Source organism: Xiphophorus hellerii, chromosome 6, assembly GCF_003331165.1.
Source record: "Xiphophorus hellerii strain 12219 chromosome 6, Xiphophorus_hellerii-4.1, whole genome shotgun sequence".
Taxonomy (NCBI): Eukaryota; Metazoa; Chordata; class Actinopteri; order Cyprinodontiformes; family Poeciliidae; genus Xiphophorus; species Xiphophorus hellerii.
Window position 1 is genome coordinate 6,184,370 of NC_045677.1, and position 17,374 is coordinate 6,201,743.

Below are 17,374 nucleotides of genomic sequence, written 5' to 3' on the forward strand. Positions count from 1 at the left end.
TTGGGTATGAACTTAAATCCTGATATTTGAAATTCTTTTTTAATTCCATGGAATTAATTCCTGCCACTTTCACTTTTCCAACAAGAAGTTGTGAATTTTAACACTTTTCATGAGTTGTGTCACAGTGAAAGAAAACCCAGTCGTCCGATTACTCGTTCATTCATTTGGCGCTAAGACACGATAAACATCGTCTCAAGGCACTTTATGAAAAAAATCATTTCGATTCAATTGCACGTCAATTCCAGTTGATCCTGGTTACCAGACGGTACATTAAGCTGAACTAAATATTCAAAGTAGTTAAAAAAGTTTCCATCTAAGGAAACCCGGCGGGTCAGTTAAAACACGAGCTCTGACTATGTCCACAGTCTGTAACTGAAGGAGGACCGACATCCACAAGGAGCCAATTTCTTGAAATCTGCTCACCAGAACTTTTAAAAATTTTAACAAACTGAACCCTTTCCGAAACACAGACGGAACGCCGAGCATGTGAAAGACGGTGAGAGCTGCCAGATATGGTTAGAGTGGGCCGACATTGGTTAGGGGCGAGTAATTCCTCAATGGGCTCATAAAACAGGAGCGAAGGGGAAAAATGAAGGAGGATCTGAGAAAGGAAAGAAGAAGAAGCAAAACTGATTGTTTGGATGAATGGTGCTTGTCAGCGAGCTGTAACAAAGCGACTGTGTCCATCTTCACTGAAAATCGACGACGCTTCCTCCAGTGATCAATGCTCCTCCGTCGTGAGAGACGCCGCGAGGCGCCAGGACGGTGCGTTCGTGCGCCCTCGTTCAAATAGATTTCTGCTCTTCCTCCTGCTTGTGAGATCCTCCGCTCTGGCAACTGACATTTTGCAACGAAATTCACCTTTTTCTCCTTTGCAATAATCCCCGCTTTGTAACTTTTTTTTCTTTTTTCTTTTTTACTCCTTCACCTCTCCTCAGCTCCTTTTTAGTATTCTCCTTCTGCCTGTCTGGCTGAGCTAATATTTTCTCCCTCAGTTCTGAGGAGGAATGGCTCCAAATTCCCATTTCTGTCTCTGCGAGCGTGTTCCTGCATGCAGCCGGCCACCTTCTGCCACAAGTGGACTCTGCAAGCCACCAGTGAATTAACCTTGCACCACTGAGCCAATGTGCAGCATACTGAATCAGTGCATACACACACACACACACACACACCCACACACACACGCACGCAGATGAGAAGAGAAATGGCTCGAAACAAGAGAGGAAGTGATTATAGATGTACAATGTGTTGGCAGAAGCAGCACCTGACCTAAGTGAAGTTAATTTGTTGTGGCGGTGCGGAGCACAAAGAAGCAAAAGCAGAACAGCAGCGCGCTGGCAGAGCAGCCAGAATGACGAGCTGGGCAACGGGAAATGAAATATGTTTTTGAAAAAAAAAATGGAGTGGAAAGTAGAGATGCGAATCTTTCAGAAATCGGCTTTGATTCTGATTTTTAGTGTCACTATTTGATTCAGAAGTGATTTTTGAGAAACAATTTTTGATTCAGAAAAATGTTTGATTTCGAAACCGTTTTTAATCCGGAAAGGATTTTTGATTTGGATCATCAGAAATGATCTTTAAGTCAGAAACAATCTTTTTTTTTTTGTCCGAAGAGTTTTTGCGGCGCTAGTGGCTCGTATTTTTTGCGACAGTAGGCAGACAGAAAAGAGGGCAAGGAGAGGCGGGAGGACATGTGGCAAAGGTCGCCGGGACCGGGAATTGAACCTGCGACGTCTTCGTCCAAACGTGGGGCGTGCTAACCCCCTGCGCTACCACAGCACACCCCAGAAACAATCTTGGAGTCAGAAACAATCTTTGAGTCCGAAACTAATTTTTCTATTTAGGCTTGCTAGAGATTCTGTTTAAATGACGTGACTGACAAGAGAAAGTCAGTGTAAACAAATACATTTGTTTAAAACTCTTCCTTAAGGTTCCATGATGCATCAAATTCCATCAGCTTACTGGTATGCTGAAACAAAAATAGGTTTGAGTGTCAAATTCTGCGTCTTAAATCCCCACTGTTAGGTTAGCTTAGCTGCCTGGCTTTTTCTTAAGTTAAAAATAGTAATTATTCAAAATTCATACAGTTGGACAGACGGCCTTCGACAGTGTCAGAGTGGAAGCGTAATGCAGCATACTCTCAAATCGGAGCGGCAGGGATGTTTTGAATCGATTCAGAATTCCCAGGAAGAGGAATTTCACTTTTCTATAGAATAAATTTTTTTTCTGCACCTGTAACATAAAGTGTTAAGAGTGATCATAATGCTGAATTTGTGTGCCAAGCAATTCCAAATGGTCGAATGCTTTCAGATTGATGGATGTACCTGTGATGACTCAGGAAAAGAGGCTGGCGTGAGACTTCCAGAACAATCGCATCTTTCCTCAGTCTTGTGTTTTCCCATCGAACCGTCTTTGGATGGATCAACACTTCTTCTAAGTAGCTGACATGAAGACGCACAGGCACGGCGACTGGGGCGGTTCTAGAAACAGTCAGCTGTTTTGATTTTATTATCACGCCGTAAAACAACAAGTCGTCCTACGATTCAACTGCTGCGTCCCATTTAGTCAGAGTGTTGCCTTTCACAACCATATTACCGTACACTCCCTCGGATAAAAGTGTTTTTGTCTCCCACATAGCCTGCTGCGTAACCAGACACATGATGAAATCCTGAAGAGTGAAAGTACTCTACGTAACCAGCTGAGAGAAAAGTGTTTTAGAAACTGAAGAGTTCCCATTAGCAACAGTATGAAGCCTGGGAGCAGACAGTCTCAATTTGAAGTTTATTTTTGCATTCACTCAAAGTTGACACTCATGGACTGCAGGGATGAGTGTGATTGTTACGATCACTTCATTCTAGTCCATCTGCGGTTGTCGTTTGGTAACGGCAGCGGAGGAAGCGAACAAAGTCAGTCTGTGTTGGCCGCACTTCCAAATATCACGCAGTTAAACTCGGAGCTAGAGGAAGGTTTAATCTAGGGCTGCAACTAACGATTATTTAAGTAATCGATTTTTCTGACGATTAGTTGATTATTCATATAAAAAAACTATCACATTTTAGACTTTTCATCCAACAACTGAAGTCTTTTTTATACAATATTTGAAATACAGTGAAAGACGCAAGTAAACTATTAACTTCCATTTGTAAATAGAAACATTACATATTATCATTCCTTTAGTAAACGCTTGGTCATTGGTAGCAGAGGATGCTTAGGAAGCTCAGCCGTTTCTGCTTGACTTAGCATCACTACACTGAAGGGCTAAAGTGTTTATTTTATTTTGTACTAACCAACTAATCGGCTAGCAAAAGGTGGTGTATAATTTTTTATATATATTTTACTGAATTTAAACCAGGATGAAGCTAAAAACTATGCGACTGGAAGAGTTGTGGTTAGAACGTATTTACAGTAAAAATAGTTTTAAATCTTAAACGTAAAATGTCTATTTTGTATAGTTTTGGATTAATTACAGCTTTGACTGTTCTGTTAGAAAATGTTTATTTTGTTTTGAGTGTTTACTCCAGGTAACGATTAAGCAATTACGCGATGTTCACTATTAATCCGATCAATTGTTTCAGGTCTATTTAAGACGTTTTATAGCTGGCAAAAATGTGGTGGCCCTACTCCCTACGCAGATGGTTGTTTTACGGCGCATGCAATTTCTGGAATGCTCCTTAGCGTAGCTTCTTTTACGATTGATATGGCGCATTACAAACATCACGGCTAAATGTTAGCAATTAAGGAAAAATCATAAACAATTGTTTAAACTTTCGACACAGCCTTGAGGAAGCAATCATTTCTCGATATCCGAGAGTCCAGACCCTCTGAACGAAGCGAAGCGTAGAACGAGAGGCTGGTTTTTATAGGGCTAAAACTTCCAATCTGATATTGTTATTCATCAGTCAGACTAAAGGAAACACATTTAAAAACCTTCATATGTTCCCAAAAGTTACAGAAGATTTTTCTAACATTGAGGACCACCAGACTATTCTCCAAAGAAATGTTTTCTAACCCAACAGTGCTTCCACCCTCCTAAACACTCAAGTGATTTTTGCATCCTCAGTACTCTTGTAATTAGCAATGACGCTCGGCTGTTAACACTCCCGCTAAGTCTCCGGTTTGAGGATGACACCAGCTTGTCCGTGCGCTGCGAGCGGACAGTTCTGCCGTTGTCTTATTTCACACCTGACTGAGTGCGGAGAGGAAGCGGCGGAGGACGAGCTGGAGAAGCTGAGCGCCGAGCCAGGCGTCTTTCGTCAAAAACATATTACGTCTCAAACAGTTTTCAAGCTGCTCGCAACGAGTCACGGCAGATCAAACAGAAGCTTGTTTCTGACGCTGTGTTGACTCTTTGCTTCCACGGAAACTGAACTAATAGGAGCCATGAGGAATAGAGGAAAAGACAACACGAGTTTTAATACAAGAGAGCAAACAGACCAGCGCAACTGTGACGCTGCCATGTTGGTCGTTTTTCTCCACTATGCAATAAAAATATTCAAGTTCCCTTTTTTTTTTTCCACAATTGTCTCATCTATAACCCAAATGTCAAACAATCAATCAATCAAATTTTATTTGTATAGCACATTTCAGCAGCAAGGCATTTCAAAGTGCTTTACATCATTACAAACACAGAAACACAATGCAACATAGAATCAATAATCAAAACACGACATTAAGTCAAGTTCCTTCAATAAATTTGTAATTGATTACGTTTCAAATACAATCCTAAACAGGTAGGTTTTTAGTCTAGATTTAAAGAAAGTCAGTGTTTCAGCTGTTTTACAGTTTTCTGGAAGTTTGTTCCAAATTTATGGTGCATAGATGCTGAAAGCTGCTTCTCCTCGTTTGGTTCTGGTTCTGGGGATGCAGAGCAGAACCAGAACCAGAAGACCTGAGAGGTCTGGAAGGTTGATACAACAACAGCAGATCTTTAATGTATTGTGGTGCTAAGCCGTTCAGTGATTTGTAAACTAACAACAGTATTTTAAAGTCTATTCTTTGAGCTACAGGGAGCCAGTGGAGGGACTTTAAAACTGGTGTTATGTGCTCTATCTTCCTGGTTTTAGTGAGAACGACCAACATAAAGCATTGTAATAGTTGGTGGAAGGAAAACGATACATAAATTTAAGTTAAATAAAGGAACTAGTACATTTTCATTAGTATTGGGGAATGATTGACACAAAACAAGCTCTCGCATTTTGCTGAAAAGTTACTTGTAAGTTAGTTTTGTCTTGTTTCATGTGTACTAACCTACTTGCGTTAGAAAGTAGACCAAAACTACTTTGTATGATTTTGTACTTTTGCAGTCAGATTTTTCAAACTCTGAAAGGTTTGGTGTAGATAATCCCTCGTCACTGCCGTACGCCTAAATAAATCTATTGCTAGAAAGTCCGGTTCCTTTGGGGAGGTGTGAACACGCAGTCGAATTCTGACACGGACCAAAACGGCAAACACCGGTCCGCCTTTAAGCTCAGTTTGGTTGACATGAACTCTGTTACGGCTTGAATGCACATGTGAATAAAAGCTGACCAGAAACCACTCTTAAATCAGGAAGCAAACTATAACGCTGGGCATTCTGGGTAAATACAACCAAAACAAACAGCGGAGTCTAATGTGAGTCTGTCAGGACTCTGGGTTTTTGGCTTTCCATTTTGTTTTGCTTCATGTTTTAGTTCACTGTAGTTTAGCCCTTCATGGTCCTTTTGATATTATTATTTGAGGTATTTAGTCTAATTAGAATTGTCTTATTGCTTTCCTTGTTTTCAGTCCTTTATAGTGTTTCTAGTTGGGTTTTATTCTTTAGTTGCCTTAGCATGCTTTCACGACTATAGTTTAATTCTATTTTATCCTTCTAGTTATTTCTTATTTCAGCTTCCCTGCAGTGTTTCTAGTAATGTTTATTTCTTAATTTCATCATCCTGGGTTCAGTTATTCTTCCATGTCCTAGTCTATATTTCTTTAGTAATTCTAGTTAGGTTATTTCTTTGTTTAGATCTTCTAGTTTCTCTAGCTCTATGTTCCTTAGTTGTTCTTGTTGTTAGATCAGCCTTGTTTCCATTTAGGTTTGGTTATGGTTTCCCTCATATCTTTCTCTCCTACTTTATCAGGTTTTCTTTACTCTTAGTGTCTTTTGTATTAGTAGTATTTTTCAGTTCCCCGTTTCCTCCCTTTTGTGTTCCCAGCAGATCTCCTTAGATTCCCTGTGCCACCTTCTCCCCCCCTCAGCTCCTGTGCCAACTACTCACACCTGCAATCACTCCTCTCATCTAACTAGGCCATTGTTCCATTTACTACCTCCCAGTATTTAAGCTCCTCTGTCCCAGTCACAACTCGCCAGTCCGTCTCGTCACTACCCATGTTTCCCTTCCTGGATTACTTGTTGTTCCCTCGTGTTTCCAGTTTGTTTTGTTCTTGAATTTTCTTGTGTTCTTGGATTTTTGATTTTTTGTTGGTTGATTTTCTTCATTAAAACATCCACTTATTTCTACGTTTACTGCCTGCTGCGTTTGGGTCCACCGCCACACCACACCTTGACAACGACGAAGGCAAAAAAGAAATCCTACAACCGCTAAAATTTGATGAAGAAGGAAGTTGTGCTCAGGCTGAGTTTTTTTTATGAATTTATTTATTTTTGTTGCTTCTGTCAGTGATTCTCGGTGCAGCGCCACCACAGGTGAGGAGGTGAATAGGCTTTTCAGTTAGTTTGGATTGTTTGACAGTGCAGTGTGAAAGGGAACCACACCATGTGGAAATGTAGCAAAGGTTGTGAATGTGATCAAACCGAAGTTACTGGACTATCAAGCATGAAAACACCCTAAACTTGAGGCCGTAATGTGACAAAATATGGAAAACTTCTGCAAGGTGTTATGTGATCAGATGGCAAATTGTTACCACTTTGACTGGTGAGCTAAAATTTGTTTCCATCTCATTGTAATGGCTCTCACTTCCTGTTATTTTCCTCTTCCCCCTTTTGTGCTGAGTGGCCGGCAGACGGCTTTCGTAGAGGTGCTCCCACTTTAAGTCTCCTTCGCTGCCATTGAAAAGCAATGGGCTTTACTGACAGCCCCGTGGATCATTATAGCTTCAAAACAAATAGCAGGCAGGATGAAAAGGCCAAAGGACTGGAGTAAACACTGAGCTCAACGCCCTCGCTCTTCAGTGTCAGAACCACAATGCAATAGAGACGCGGGGAGAGCCAGAAAAGGCACAATGAAGATGTTGACTGAGCGATCAAAAGAAGACATTAAAGACTTTATAACGTGTCGTTTTTGACGAGCTCCTACAAGAGACAGCTCGGGTTTTTGCCATTGTTTGATTTACAACAACTGGGATCCGGTGTAGACAGCAGAAAGTGAACGAAAAATGCAGGCCTGTTGGAAACAGTTGAACCGTTCCGCACACCCAATTTAAAAGAAACATCATAAATCCCGTGTTGGCAGCGTCTTTTTTTTTTTTTTATTATTATTATTATTTCAGAGAGAGCTGTGAAATCTTTTCAAGGCAGTGGGAGGATACACACTTGGACATGCAGTGCGATTCAGTCTCCAGTTTATGATCCAATTGAACAGACAGAAGAACAAAAACATGTCTGCCGTACTTTCTGCCGGGCCCATGTGTTTTGTTTTCCGTTGCTCGCTGTTTGTCTGAAGTTCATCCGCGCCGTCTTCACTGCAAAAACACAAAGTCTTACCAAATATTTTTAGTCTAGTTTCTAGTGAAAATATCTTAGTACATTAGAAATAAGACAAAACTAACTTGCATTTCATCACAATATAGGCAATTATTTTAAGTCAACAATTCCTTATTGTTGATGAAAAAGTGCTAATTCCATTAGCAGATTATTTAACTTATAGTAAAGCATTTATCCCTTGTGTGGAACTAGTAATCCTACATCAATATTAAGGAATTATTGACTTAAAACAAGCTCCTATATCTTACAGAAAAGTTACTTGTGAATTTGTTTTATCTGGTTTCAACTCTGGGTGTTTTCACATCTGACAATCCGGTGGGGTCTGGTTAGATTTGGGACCAAAATTGCATCATTTTCAGCTGGTGTGGTTAAGTTTCACACAAACGGCCCAAACCCTTTGAAAAATCTGTTCACCTCCTCGCCTGTGGTGGCGCTGCAACCAAAAACTACTGAAGGAAACATTGAAACCTCAGAAGGAGATACTGAGTAGTACTTCCTTCTTAACAAAATGTAAACAAAAATGAAGTAGTGTCAGATTTTAGCGGTTGGAGGATTTCTCTTTTGTCATTGGTAAAAAAAAAAAAAACGCAAGATATTTCTCGTGCTAGTATTAGGCACTATAAGCTATGATCCAATCCAACGTTTGTTTTAGTTGTATTTACCCAGAATGCTCTGTGCTGTAGTTCTCTTCAGTGCACTTCTTTTTTTGGGGTGGGGATTGTCTCAGAGTTCGATTGCACATTCACACCTCCCCAAACAAATCAAACTTTCTAGGCAAATGAAGCAGAGTTTGATTAAAGTGGACTGAATAGGTTTAGTGTGAATACACCCTAAGATATTTGCAGTAGAAACTTAACAAAAATACTTGGATTTTATTGTTTTGGTGATGGTGAAACTACATTTTAAAATAACTTTATGTCACCTTTCTGTGTCCTGTAGGCATCGTGTCCCTGATCTCCTTGGCTGTCCTCTCCTATGAGCGCTACAGCACCATGATAACCCCGACCGAGGCCGACTCCTCTAACTACCGCAAGACCTCCCTGGGCATCCTTTTGTCCTGGGTCTACTCTCTCTTATGGACCCTTCCACCGCTCTTTGGCTGGAGCCACTACGGTCCAGAGGGCCCCGGAACCACCTGCTCAGTCGACTGGACAGCAAAGACTGCGAATAACATGTCTTACATCATCTGCCTGTTTGTGTTCTGCCTCATCGGACCTTTCCTGGTGATCGTCTACTGCTACGGGAAACTGTTGTACGCCATCAAACAGGTGAGTCACACAGGACAGCCGATGGGTACCTTTCTTAATTATATGGACATTTTAATTGATCATATACAGTAATTGCCCAGTTTGACATTTTGGAAAATACATTTGCTTAACAAGCAGGATTTCTCCCAGTGTATTATAAACCCCCAGGCCTTACTTGCCACCCTACCAGGCTAGGTGTTTATTTTGAACAGGGTTTTTTATAGACCAGCGACAGTAAAGACAGTGACAGTTAAATGCGTCAACTAACTTATAGTCTAACCTACAGTTGATGTATTGAACTGGGCCAATTGTGCCATCCCTGCACCTACCCATTGGCCTCACATGCTATTAATTATAATGCCTGCTTTGCATTTCCAATTTTTTTTAAACTTTTAACACTTTTAGCTGAAAAGCCCAGTTAGCTGCTGTTGGATTGTCCTAGAATCTCTACCACCAGGCTTGGTAGAGCATGTTCTCTGGGGGAGAAAAAAAAAACTCGTTTTTTTAATAAAACATTTTGCCAATAGGACAAAGTGGTTTCCAGCCATATCAAAATTGGTTTATATTGCAAAACTGCAAAGGAGACCCTTTTTTTCCCGCATTACACAAGTCATGTGATCAACAACCGGATGTTGCCACTGGTGCAAACCATGAAGAAGAAGACAACATCAGAAAGTAGTTGGAGAATGATGGCGTGATAATGACTTATCGGGTAAACAAACTTATTCAGGGCGTGCCGTGATGGCGTAGTGGTTAGCGCGACCCGTATTTGGAGGCCTTCAGTCCTCGACCCGGCCGTCGCGGGTTCGACTCCCGGACCCGACGACATTTGCCGCATGTCTTCCCCCCTCTCCTTCCCCGTTTCCTGTCAGCCTACTATCACATAAGGGACACCAGAGCCCACAAAAGACCCCCTGGAGGGGTAAAAAAACCCAACTTATTCACAAGTTATTTTTATTGTGTTTCTTATTAGCGGAATATTAACAAAGTTTTGCACACATTTGTATATAAACGCAGTCCGTGGCTGAAACATATTTTACACAAACAAAGGCTAAAGTTGTCCAAAACTTAGCCAACATTTCTGCCTTTGGTCTTGTCTGCTAGTGGAAATGGCAGCAATTACATGAAAATAGTACTGCTCAAGTTTCATTTATGTACTAAATAAGCACATTAACTTTAGAAAAATATTTCTTTTTATTCTGAAGGTAAAATAGTAATTTCAATTCAGCTTAAGTTAGCCCCAATTCCTGACAGATGCCATCTCAAGGCACTTTACAACATAGATGCAATTCATATGCAAAAATAGTTATTCCACTCAATCAAATCACATTGACAAACTTATATTCAACTAAATGCATCCCAATTTGAGTCTAGTTATACAAGAAGACATATAATATATAATAAACTGATCAAGTTCAGTTTATTATATGGGAAAAAAATCTAGATGGGGTGTCTGTGACGCTGTTCCCAATCAATAAGAGCAGATCTATTCAGTCACTGACTGAACAAATGAAAGTTACTTTTTACATGCTTGACCAAGCTTGTGAAGCTGTTGATGTGTTTTGAGTGTGCTCTTCTGGTGCAGGGTTATCAAGTAAATTTGTTATTCAAAAAATTAGGTCAAATCAGCTCCGTTTTTCTCTTTCTAAACCTCAGATATCTGTACCAGTTCATCCCTGGTAGTAAATGCTTGATTTGTCCAGCAAAAGGACAGTGCAAATGACATCCTACATAAAGAGACATTAAGTTTTTGTTCCTATTAAGTCAGCCGATGGCCGCCTCCATGAAGGTTTCACAGCTAAACATAAATGCTGGAACAGATGTTAACTTTTATGATGAGAAAACTTTTTCAAATAGAACGCAAAGCTAATGGCAGTAATAGTGCAGATAATGCACAATTGGAGAGGAATAAGAGAAAGTAATAGTGAGTGAGGTCAAGTGGTCAGTGTGTCCTCAAGCAGCCTAACCCTATGCAAACATAACTACAGTTGTGTTAGCTACTCAAACTAAAAGCTTTACTCAAAAGAAAGGTTAAACGCTTATTTTATGCTAGTAACAGTAAAAAAGATATATATATTCTTTCTATACTTTGACATATATTTCAGACTTTCCAAACAGTACAGGATGTGTGTTCTGGTTTGTTACGTTAAAAAGACATACTAGGGGGCGTGCCGTGGTGGCGTAGTGGTTAGCGCGACCCGTATTTGGAGGCCTTGAGTCCTCGACGCGGCCGTCGCAGGTTCGACTCCCAGACCCAACGACATTTGCCGCATGTCTTCCCTCCTCTCCTTCCCCGTTTCCTGTCAACCCACTGTCATATAAGGGACACTAGAGCCCACAAAAATACCCCCTGGAGGGGTAAAAAAAAAAAAAAAGACATACTAGCTGTTCCACCGTTGTTATGCGCTAAATGAAGCTATCCCGCTTGATGAAAAAAAAAGACAGCTGAAATCCCCTTGTTCTGTTTGAGCTGTATTGTGAGGTCGCACATTACTTCATGAACTCTCACGTTGAGGTGACAGTCAAGTTATTGTCCTTAATCTCCAATATCTTTTCTTCTTGTTCCCAAATGTACTCTTAACAAATAAATCCATGCTAGCTCTCACTTGAAGCCACAGCCCATCAACTAAACCCCAGCGTTGGCCGACGACGCAGCTTGTGCAGCAGATTTAGTCAGGTTTGTCTGAAAGAGTAATGGAATTTTTAATAGAACTTTGATTTAAATGGAAAGTCACAGTCACACCGTTTGGTTCACACATTTATTGGAATCCCTTTAAAGGAAAAAGTAGATTAATATGGTTGGAAGTCGAGCAGTCTGTTTGATTCAGCTGATGATTGTTCCCTAGCATGACTCAATCATTGCGTTGCCTCTATTCTGTCCTGCCTCGTGTTGCTGTTGCCTGAATCAGTTGGGGAAGTAAATAAAGGTCACTGGTACCAATTGTTACCGAAGCGTAAAGGTACATCAGGTAAGTGTGGCTAATGTCATTTTGACATAAACGTTCGAATTCTGGCAACATTTATAGAGATGTTGGTTTAATTAACCAGATGAAATCTAAATACTGCAAGTCTTGTTGTATGTGTGAGAAAAGTTGCCCCCCCAAAAAAGAAGCCATTCTAGTTTATAAAACAAAGAAGAGCTTAAATCGTCCAGTTTCAGTCGCCAACTTCTTGATGCATATCTGGTCGAAAGACGTCGATTAAACCTGACGACAAAGTTCTGTTATGTCACAGGTTGCTTCAGTGAAGGAGCCAATGATTCAGCCAGGGGTTTTCACAGTGTCTACAAAAGGCCAAAGAAAGTCATAAATTCAGTTTTGAAACGTCCACCCTGCCTGAGCAGTGCTTTAAATTCCATTTATTTCGGTCTTGAACTCCTTTCATTCATTTGTTTTCCCTTCAACAATATTTTCATGGAAGACATCTTTAAAAATAAATGTCTGGCTTACTTCTTCAAAAACTATTGGGCAATCTTCGGCTTCAGTATATTCTAAGGTTTGTACTGTAGTAGTCATAAGCTTGACTTGACTGTCAAACGATTGAAAAAACGTTTTGGGAAACCTGTTCCCCTCCTCGTCTGTGGTGGCGCTGCAACAAGAACCATTTAACACAAAAACCTCAGTAAAAGACTTTTACCCAAACTCCTTCTTCACAAAATGTGACAAAATGGAGTGCGTCAGATTTTAGTGGGTGTAGGATTTCTCTCCTGTTTTTTTCTTTTGGTAAAAGACCACGAAGTGTTTCAGCCGCTAGCGCTAGACTCATTGTTTGTTTTGGCTGTATTTACCCAGAATCCCTTGTGCTAAAGTTCACTTCTTGCTTTTGGAGCGTTCTCCAGTCTGCTTGGCATTCGCATATAAATTCGAACCGCACCAGAGTTCTCTTCAACCAAACCAAGACCTACGTTTTTAGGCGGACCAGAGTTCGATTGTGCTGTCACACCTCGGACCTTCAAACGAACCAGAGTTCAATTAAAGTGGAATAAACAGGGCAGAGCGTGAACCGCAGCAGAGTGACGTCTTGAAGTCACAGAATCTCTATGACAACCATTACACTGTTCATGTACAAATCTCTCCCAAAACTTTATTCTGTTACATGCTACATATGTAAAGGTGGATTTGAAGAAGAAAAACAAAACAGGACTTTAACTGAAACTGCATACTTTGGTCTGATGAGAGTAAAATTGAGCTCGGTGAAGGATGAGTGATGCTGAGGGTTTGTTTCTGTTCTGAAGACTCTTGTAAAGCACCAGAACATTTCACACTAGGAACATTTGTTTGTCTCCACCAGAAACCTTCAAATTAATCATCATTAAATCATTAAAACAACATCAAAGAAACCAGTCTGAGAAAACAAAGTCAAACTTCTTCCATAGAAACTAGGGACTCTGAATGATTTAGAGAGATCTTTTAAGAGGAATAGTCAAAGGTTTATCTCTGCGTGCTCCAACATTGTGGATCAAGTGCTGTGTACTGGGAAAGCCGGGTTACTTAACGGTTTGTGATTTTGTTAGAAACAAGTATTTCTTATCATGGAATTTGTTTTACTCTGAATAAATATATTCTGATTAAAGTTTGTTTTTTTCACAAAAAAAAACATCTTGAGTGTAAGGTTATGCCACTGGAATAAATGATTAATTTATTATTAATACTGCTAAAAGAGCCAGCACTGTATTTATCGCTTCCCGATTCGGAGACGCCATCAGACACTTGATGAATATTTGACCTGATGCGGCGCATAAATATTCAGCAGCAGTCGCCTCGCTCCGAGTAGCGGATCAGACCATGTTTTCCCAGATTTGCACCTTTTTCCCCCTCGGCTACAAACTGTAGCACGAGTTAAACCAGTGTTTGGGTTTCCGCGCTGACTCACTCACACCCCCCCCCCCCCCCCCCCCCCCCCCCCCCCCCCCCCCCCCCCCCACACACACACACACACACACACACACACGTCCCGACGGCCGGTTGAGGAGCAGTTTCATTCATTGCAACAGCTCGCTCCGGCTGCGTGATCATCACGTTTCCCCAGACAAACGGTGAGAAGTGAGTCTGTGGTAGATTCATGGGAACGATGTTCTCTTTTGGTTCAGATGATCAGTGCTGCCTGGTGTCAAGATATAAGGCAAGGAGATCAATTAAATTTACAGAGCCTGATGACATGGAAGGTAAAAACAAACAAAAAACAAATGTGTGAACAAACATGACTTTTGATGAAGTCTTTCTCACGAAATGAGTCGTTCCCATGAGACATGAAGTTGTGGGCACAAGTTATTATGGTGCATTCACACCAAACGCATTATGCATGTCAAAAACTTGTCCAACGCTTCGAGTTTGACGTGTGCGCACTTTGAATGCAGACACTTGACATTTCACTCTACACCACGTGTGTCAAACTCGAGGCCCGTGGGCCAAATCCGGCCCTTTGTAGCTTTTTATGTGACCCTCTAGATTCTATACTAAACACTAAGTGTGCTTAAATATTATGTTATCAATCAAATCAATGCAGTTTTTATCTGTTTATTGCCAAATTATATCAATCAGTCCCTCCAGTTTCTTGGGAATTGTCGTGGAAATTCACATAAAATCAACAAATCCCTGCACTTTTTTGCACTAATACATAACATTGAGTTTATTGCAGATTTTTCTCAAAAATTGTCAAAAACTTTCTTTCTTGTACTAACCAGCTGCCTCAGCCTTAATTGATGTCAGATTATAGTCTATGATCTAAATAAAACATCACATTTATCATCATAAATAAATTAAATTGAAAATATTCCAAATATCTCCAAATTAGTACCACAAACACTTTGATTTCTATTGCAAAAAATCACAAAAAAGATCACAAAATCCTGGAGGAACTGAAAATTTGTTCAATAGCATTTAATTTTAAGAAATCATTGCTATTCTAACAGTTTGTGATCAGGTTTTATCAATACACACAACCGGCCCTTTAAGAGCATTCATGATCTTGATTTGACCCAGAATGAAAACTAGTTTGACACCGCTGCTCTACACCTAGCGTTTTGCATGTCTGGTTTACATTCAAAGTCTATGTGGAGGAGCGTTGAGAACGCATCGGATGCGATAGATCTGGCTGTTGTTTTCCGTTGGGCGCTCTTGATGCGTCAAACATGCCAAACTGTTCAAATCACGCCACACTAAACGCTCAAAACGCACCTCCACGGCCCTCGACGCGCCTCCACAGAGTAGCATGTAAACCAGACGAGCCTGACGCTCAAAACACGTTTGGTGTGAACGTACCATTAAGTCGTTTCGACAAAATTATGTTGTTTCCACAAATTAATAAGTAAGTTGTTCCTACAAGTGAAGATTTTTAGTAATAGGCACAAGTTATACTGTCATCCCCACAAGATATTAAGTCATGGCCACAAATTAAGGAAATTGTTCCCACGAGTCAATTCGTGGACATGAGATTTTAAGTCGTGGGTGCGAGGTATTCTGTCGACGAAATATTAAGCCATTGTCATGAGATATTATGTTGTGCCCACAAAGTCTTGGGCAAGAGCTCAGTCTTTCCCACGAGATATTAAGTCATTCAATTAACACACAGAAACATTTGTGAAACCAAACCAGTGGTGTGTTGCTCCCAGTTCCCCAAGACAAGACTACCCTGGGTGGTGTAGCTCTGTGTCAGGACGAGAGCAAAGTCGTTGGTTGTTTTTCCACTGTTCGGAAAGGAATAACCGACCCGGATGGGGAAGGTAACTATTCAGAACAGACAGTTGGTTCAGATATCCCAGATGTGGTGAGGACAGAAGACACACAAAACGGACAAACGGACATGGAAAACACAGAGGAGAACGTCTTTAGATTTCCAACAAATTCCGAAATAGATGGGTGAATGCCAGTTTTCAAGCTATCTTTAACCTGACCGTTACTAGAAAGTGTTCCGATGGAGCTGAGAGACAAAACTTTCATCAGAGGTGGGAAAAGAGTTTGAAATAAAATGCTTACTGGAATCTGTGTTAGTCTGGCTGGACTCATTTGGTGGCAACACAGATAGGAAATTGTACCTAGTGTAAACGTGAGACAGATTCCTTAGAGCTCCTGAGTAACAGCCCCCTGGTTGTCCTTCCATCGGCAACATCTGTCACCAACATAGCTTCTTTCTTTAGCAGTTGGGTAGATTTGAAGGGCAAAACTTATTGTTCAGGTTGCAGGTCAACCTTGAAGAAAAAACACTGCCTTACTGAGAACAATCTGGTCGACTTTTTTCTGCAACGGTTGGCCGGGTGTAGGGATTTAAATCAAGTGATTCCCAATCCCACCATTGATGTTTCTTGAGAATGTGGGACTGAGTGGTACCACATGTACTCTGTGGTTTGTGGTGATTCTGAACCGGCCCACTTTTACAACTATTTAATTATTGGACAACAGACATGACAAACATGTCTTCACTGCAGGTAGGCACTGCAGTGAAGACATTTATAAAAGGGGATTCATCACAATACTCGACAGGAAATCACACCTAACAGGATGGTTTCTCCAGGACTCATCCCAAAGGAGAAGACCCAAAAATATTTAATTTGGAAGACAAAAAAAAAAAATCTCAGAAGACTAAATAAGCGACCATTTTGAGGCAGGAGAAGTTTAAGTGATTGGGACAGAAAATATGTGTAATGATGTTTTCATTCACGACCAGAGAAAAGAAAATGTATGGGATAAAAGGGCAAAAGGATTTTACAGTGTTCCTGTTTGCAGGTTTCTCTCTGGGCGCTCCGGCTTCCTGCTACAGTCTAAAATCATGACTGTTTGGTTAATTCAAGCACAACCGCAAGCCGAGCAGAGATTACGTTAAAAACATAACATTCAGTCCACTACGATATTAGGTTTTCAGGCCTGATATTTATTTTACAATTAATAATAGGTTCTCTCCTGAACACAGAGGTGGTTGATTAGCTAATTTAAACTCGGTCTGCGTTTCGCCTTTTTTTTTTTTGTCTGTTTTTTTAGTTCAATAAAATAGAACCGAAATGCACAGAATTGCGCAACACCTTGTTAAGACAATAGTTATTGAGATCATTATTCTTACTGGGTCATTAATTTCAACACGTTTTGTTAATTTAAAAAATATTCTTTAATAAAGTTACAAATGTTTTGGATCTTGGTGAATATTTTGATAAGTGCGTCAGAAGGGGACGTGCTGGTTTCAAATCTACGTATTGAGCTCCTTTGTATTAAGTCGTGGCCACAAATTAAGGAAATTGTTCCCACGAATCGATTCGTGGGAACAATTTCCTTAGCAGACTTGAAATTTTAAGTCGTGGGCACAAGTTATTCTGTCGATGAAATTGTCATGACATATTATGTCATACCCACAGAGTCTTGGGCAAGAGTTAAATCAATCCCACAAAATATTAATTCATGGCCATGAGTAAGTCATTCCTACGAATTAAGTCATTTCCATTAGTTAAGTCGCT

General features: G+C 40.5%; 1 protein-coding gene across 1 annotated transcript in view; it reads left to right on the plus strand.

The window, feature by feature from the left end:
• The window catches only part of LOC116722138 (vertebrate ancient opsin-like), a 93,321-nt gene that overhangs the window by 6,544 nt on the left and 69,403 nt on the right, over nucleotides 1-17,374 (plus strand). Inside the window, exon 2 of the mRNA XM_032566315.1 lies at nucleotides 8,627-8,955. Coding sequence (XP_032422206.1) covers nucleotides 8,627-8,955 — 329 coding nt within the window. The remainder of the gene's footprint in view (nucleotides 1-8,626; nucleotides 8,956-17,374) is intronic.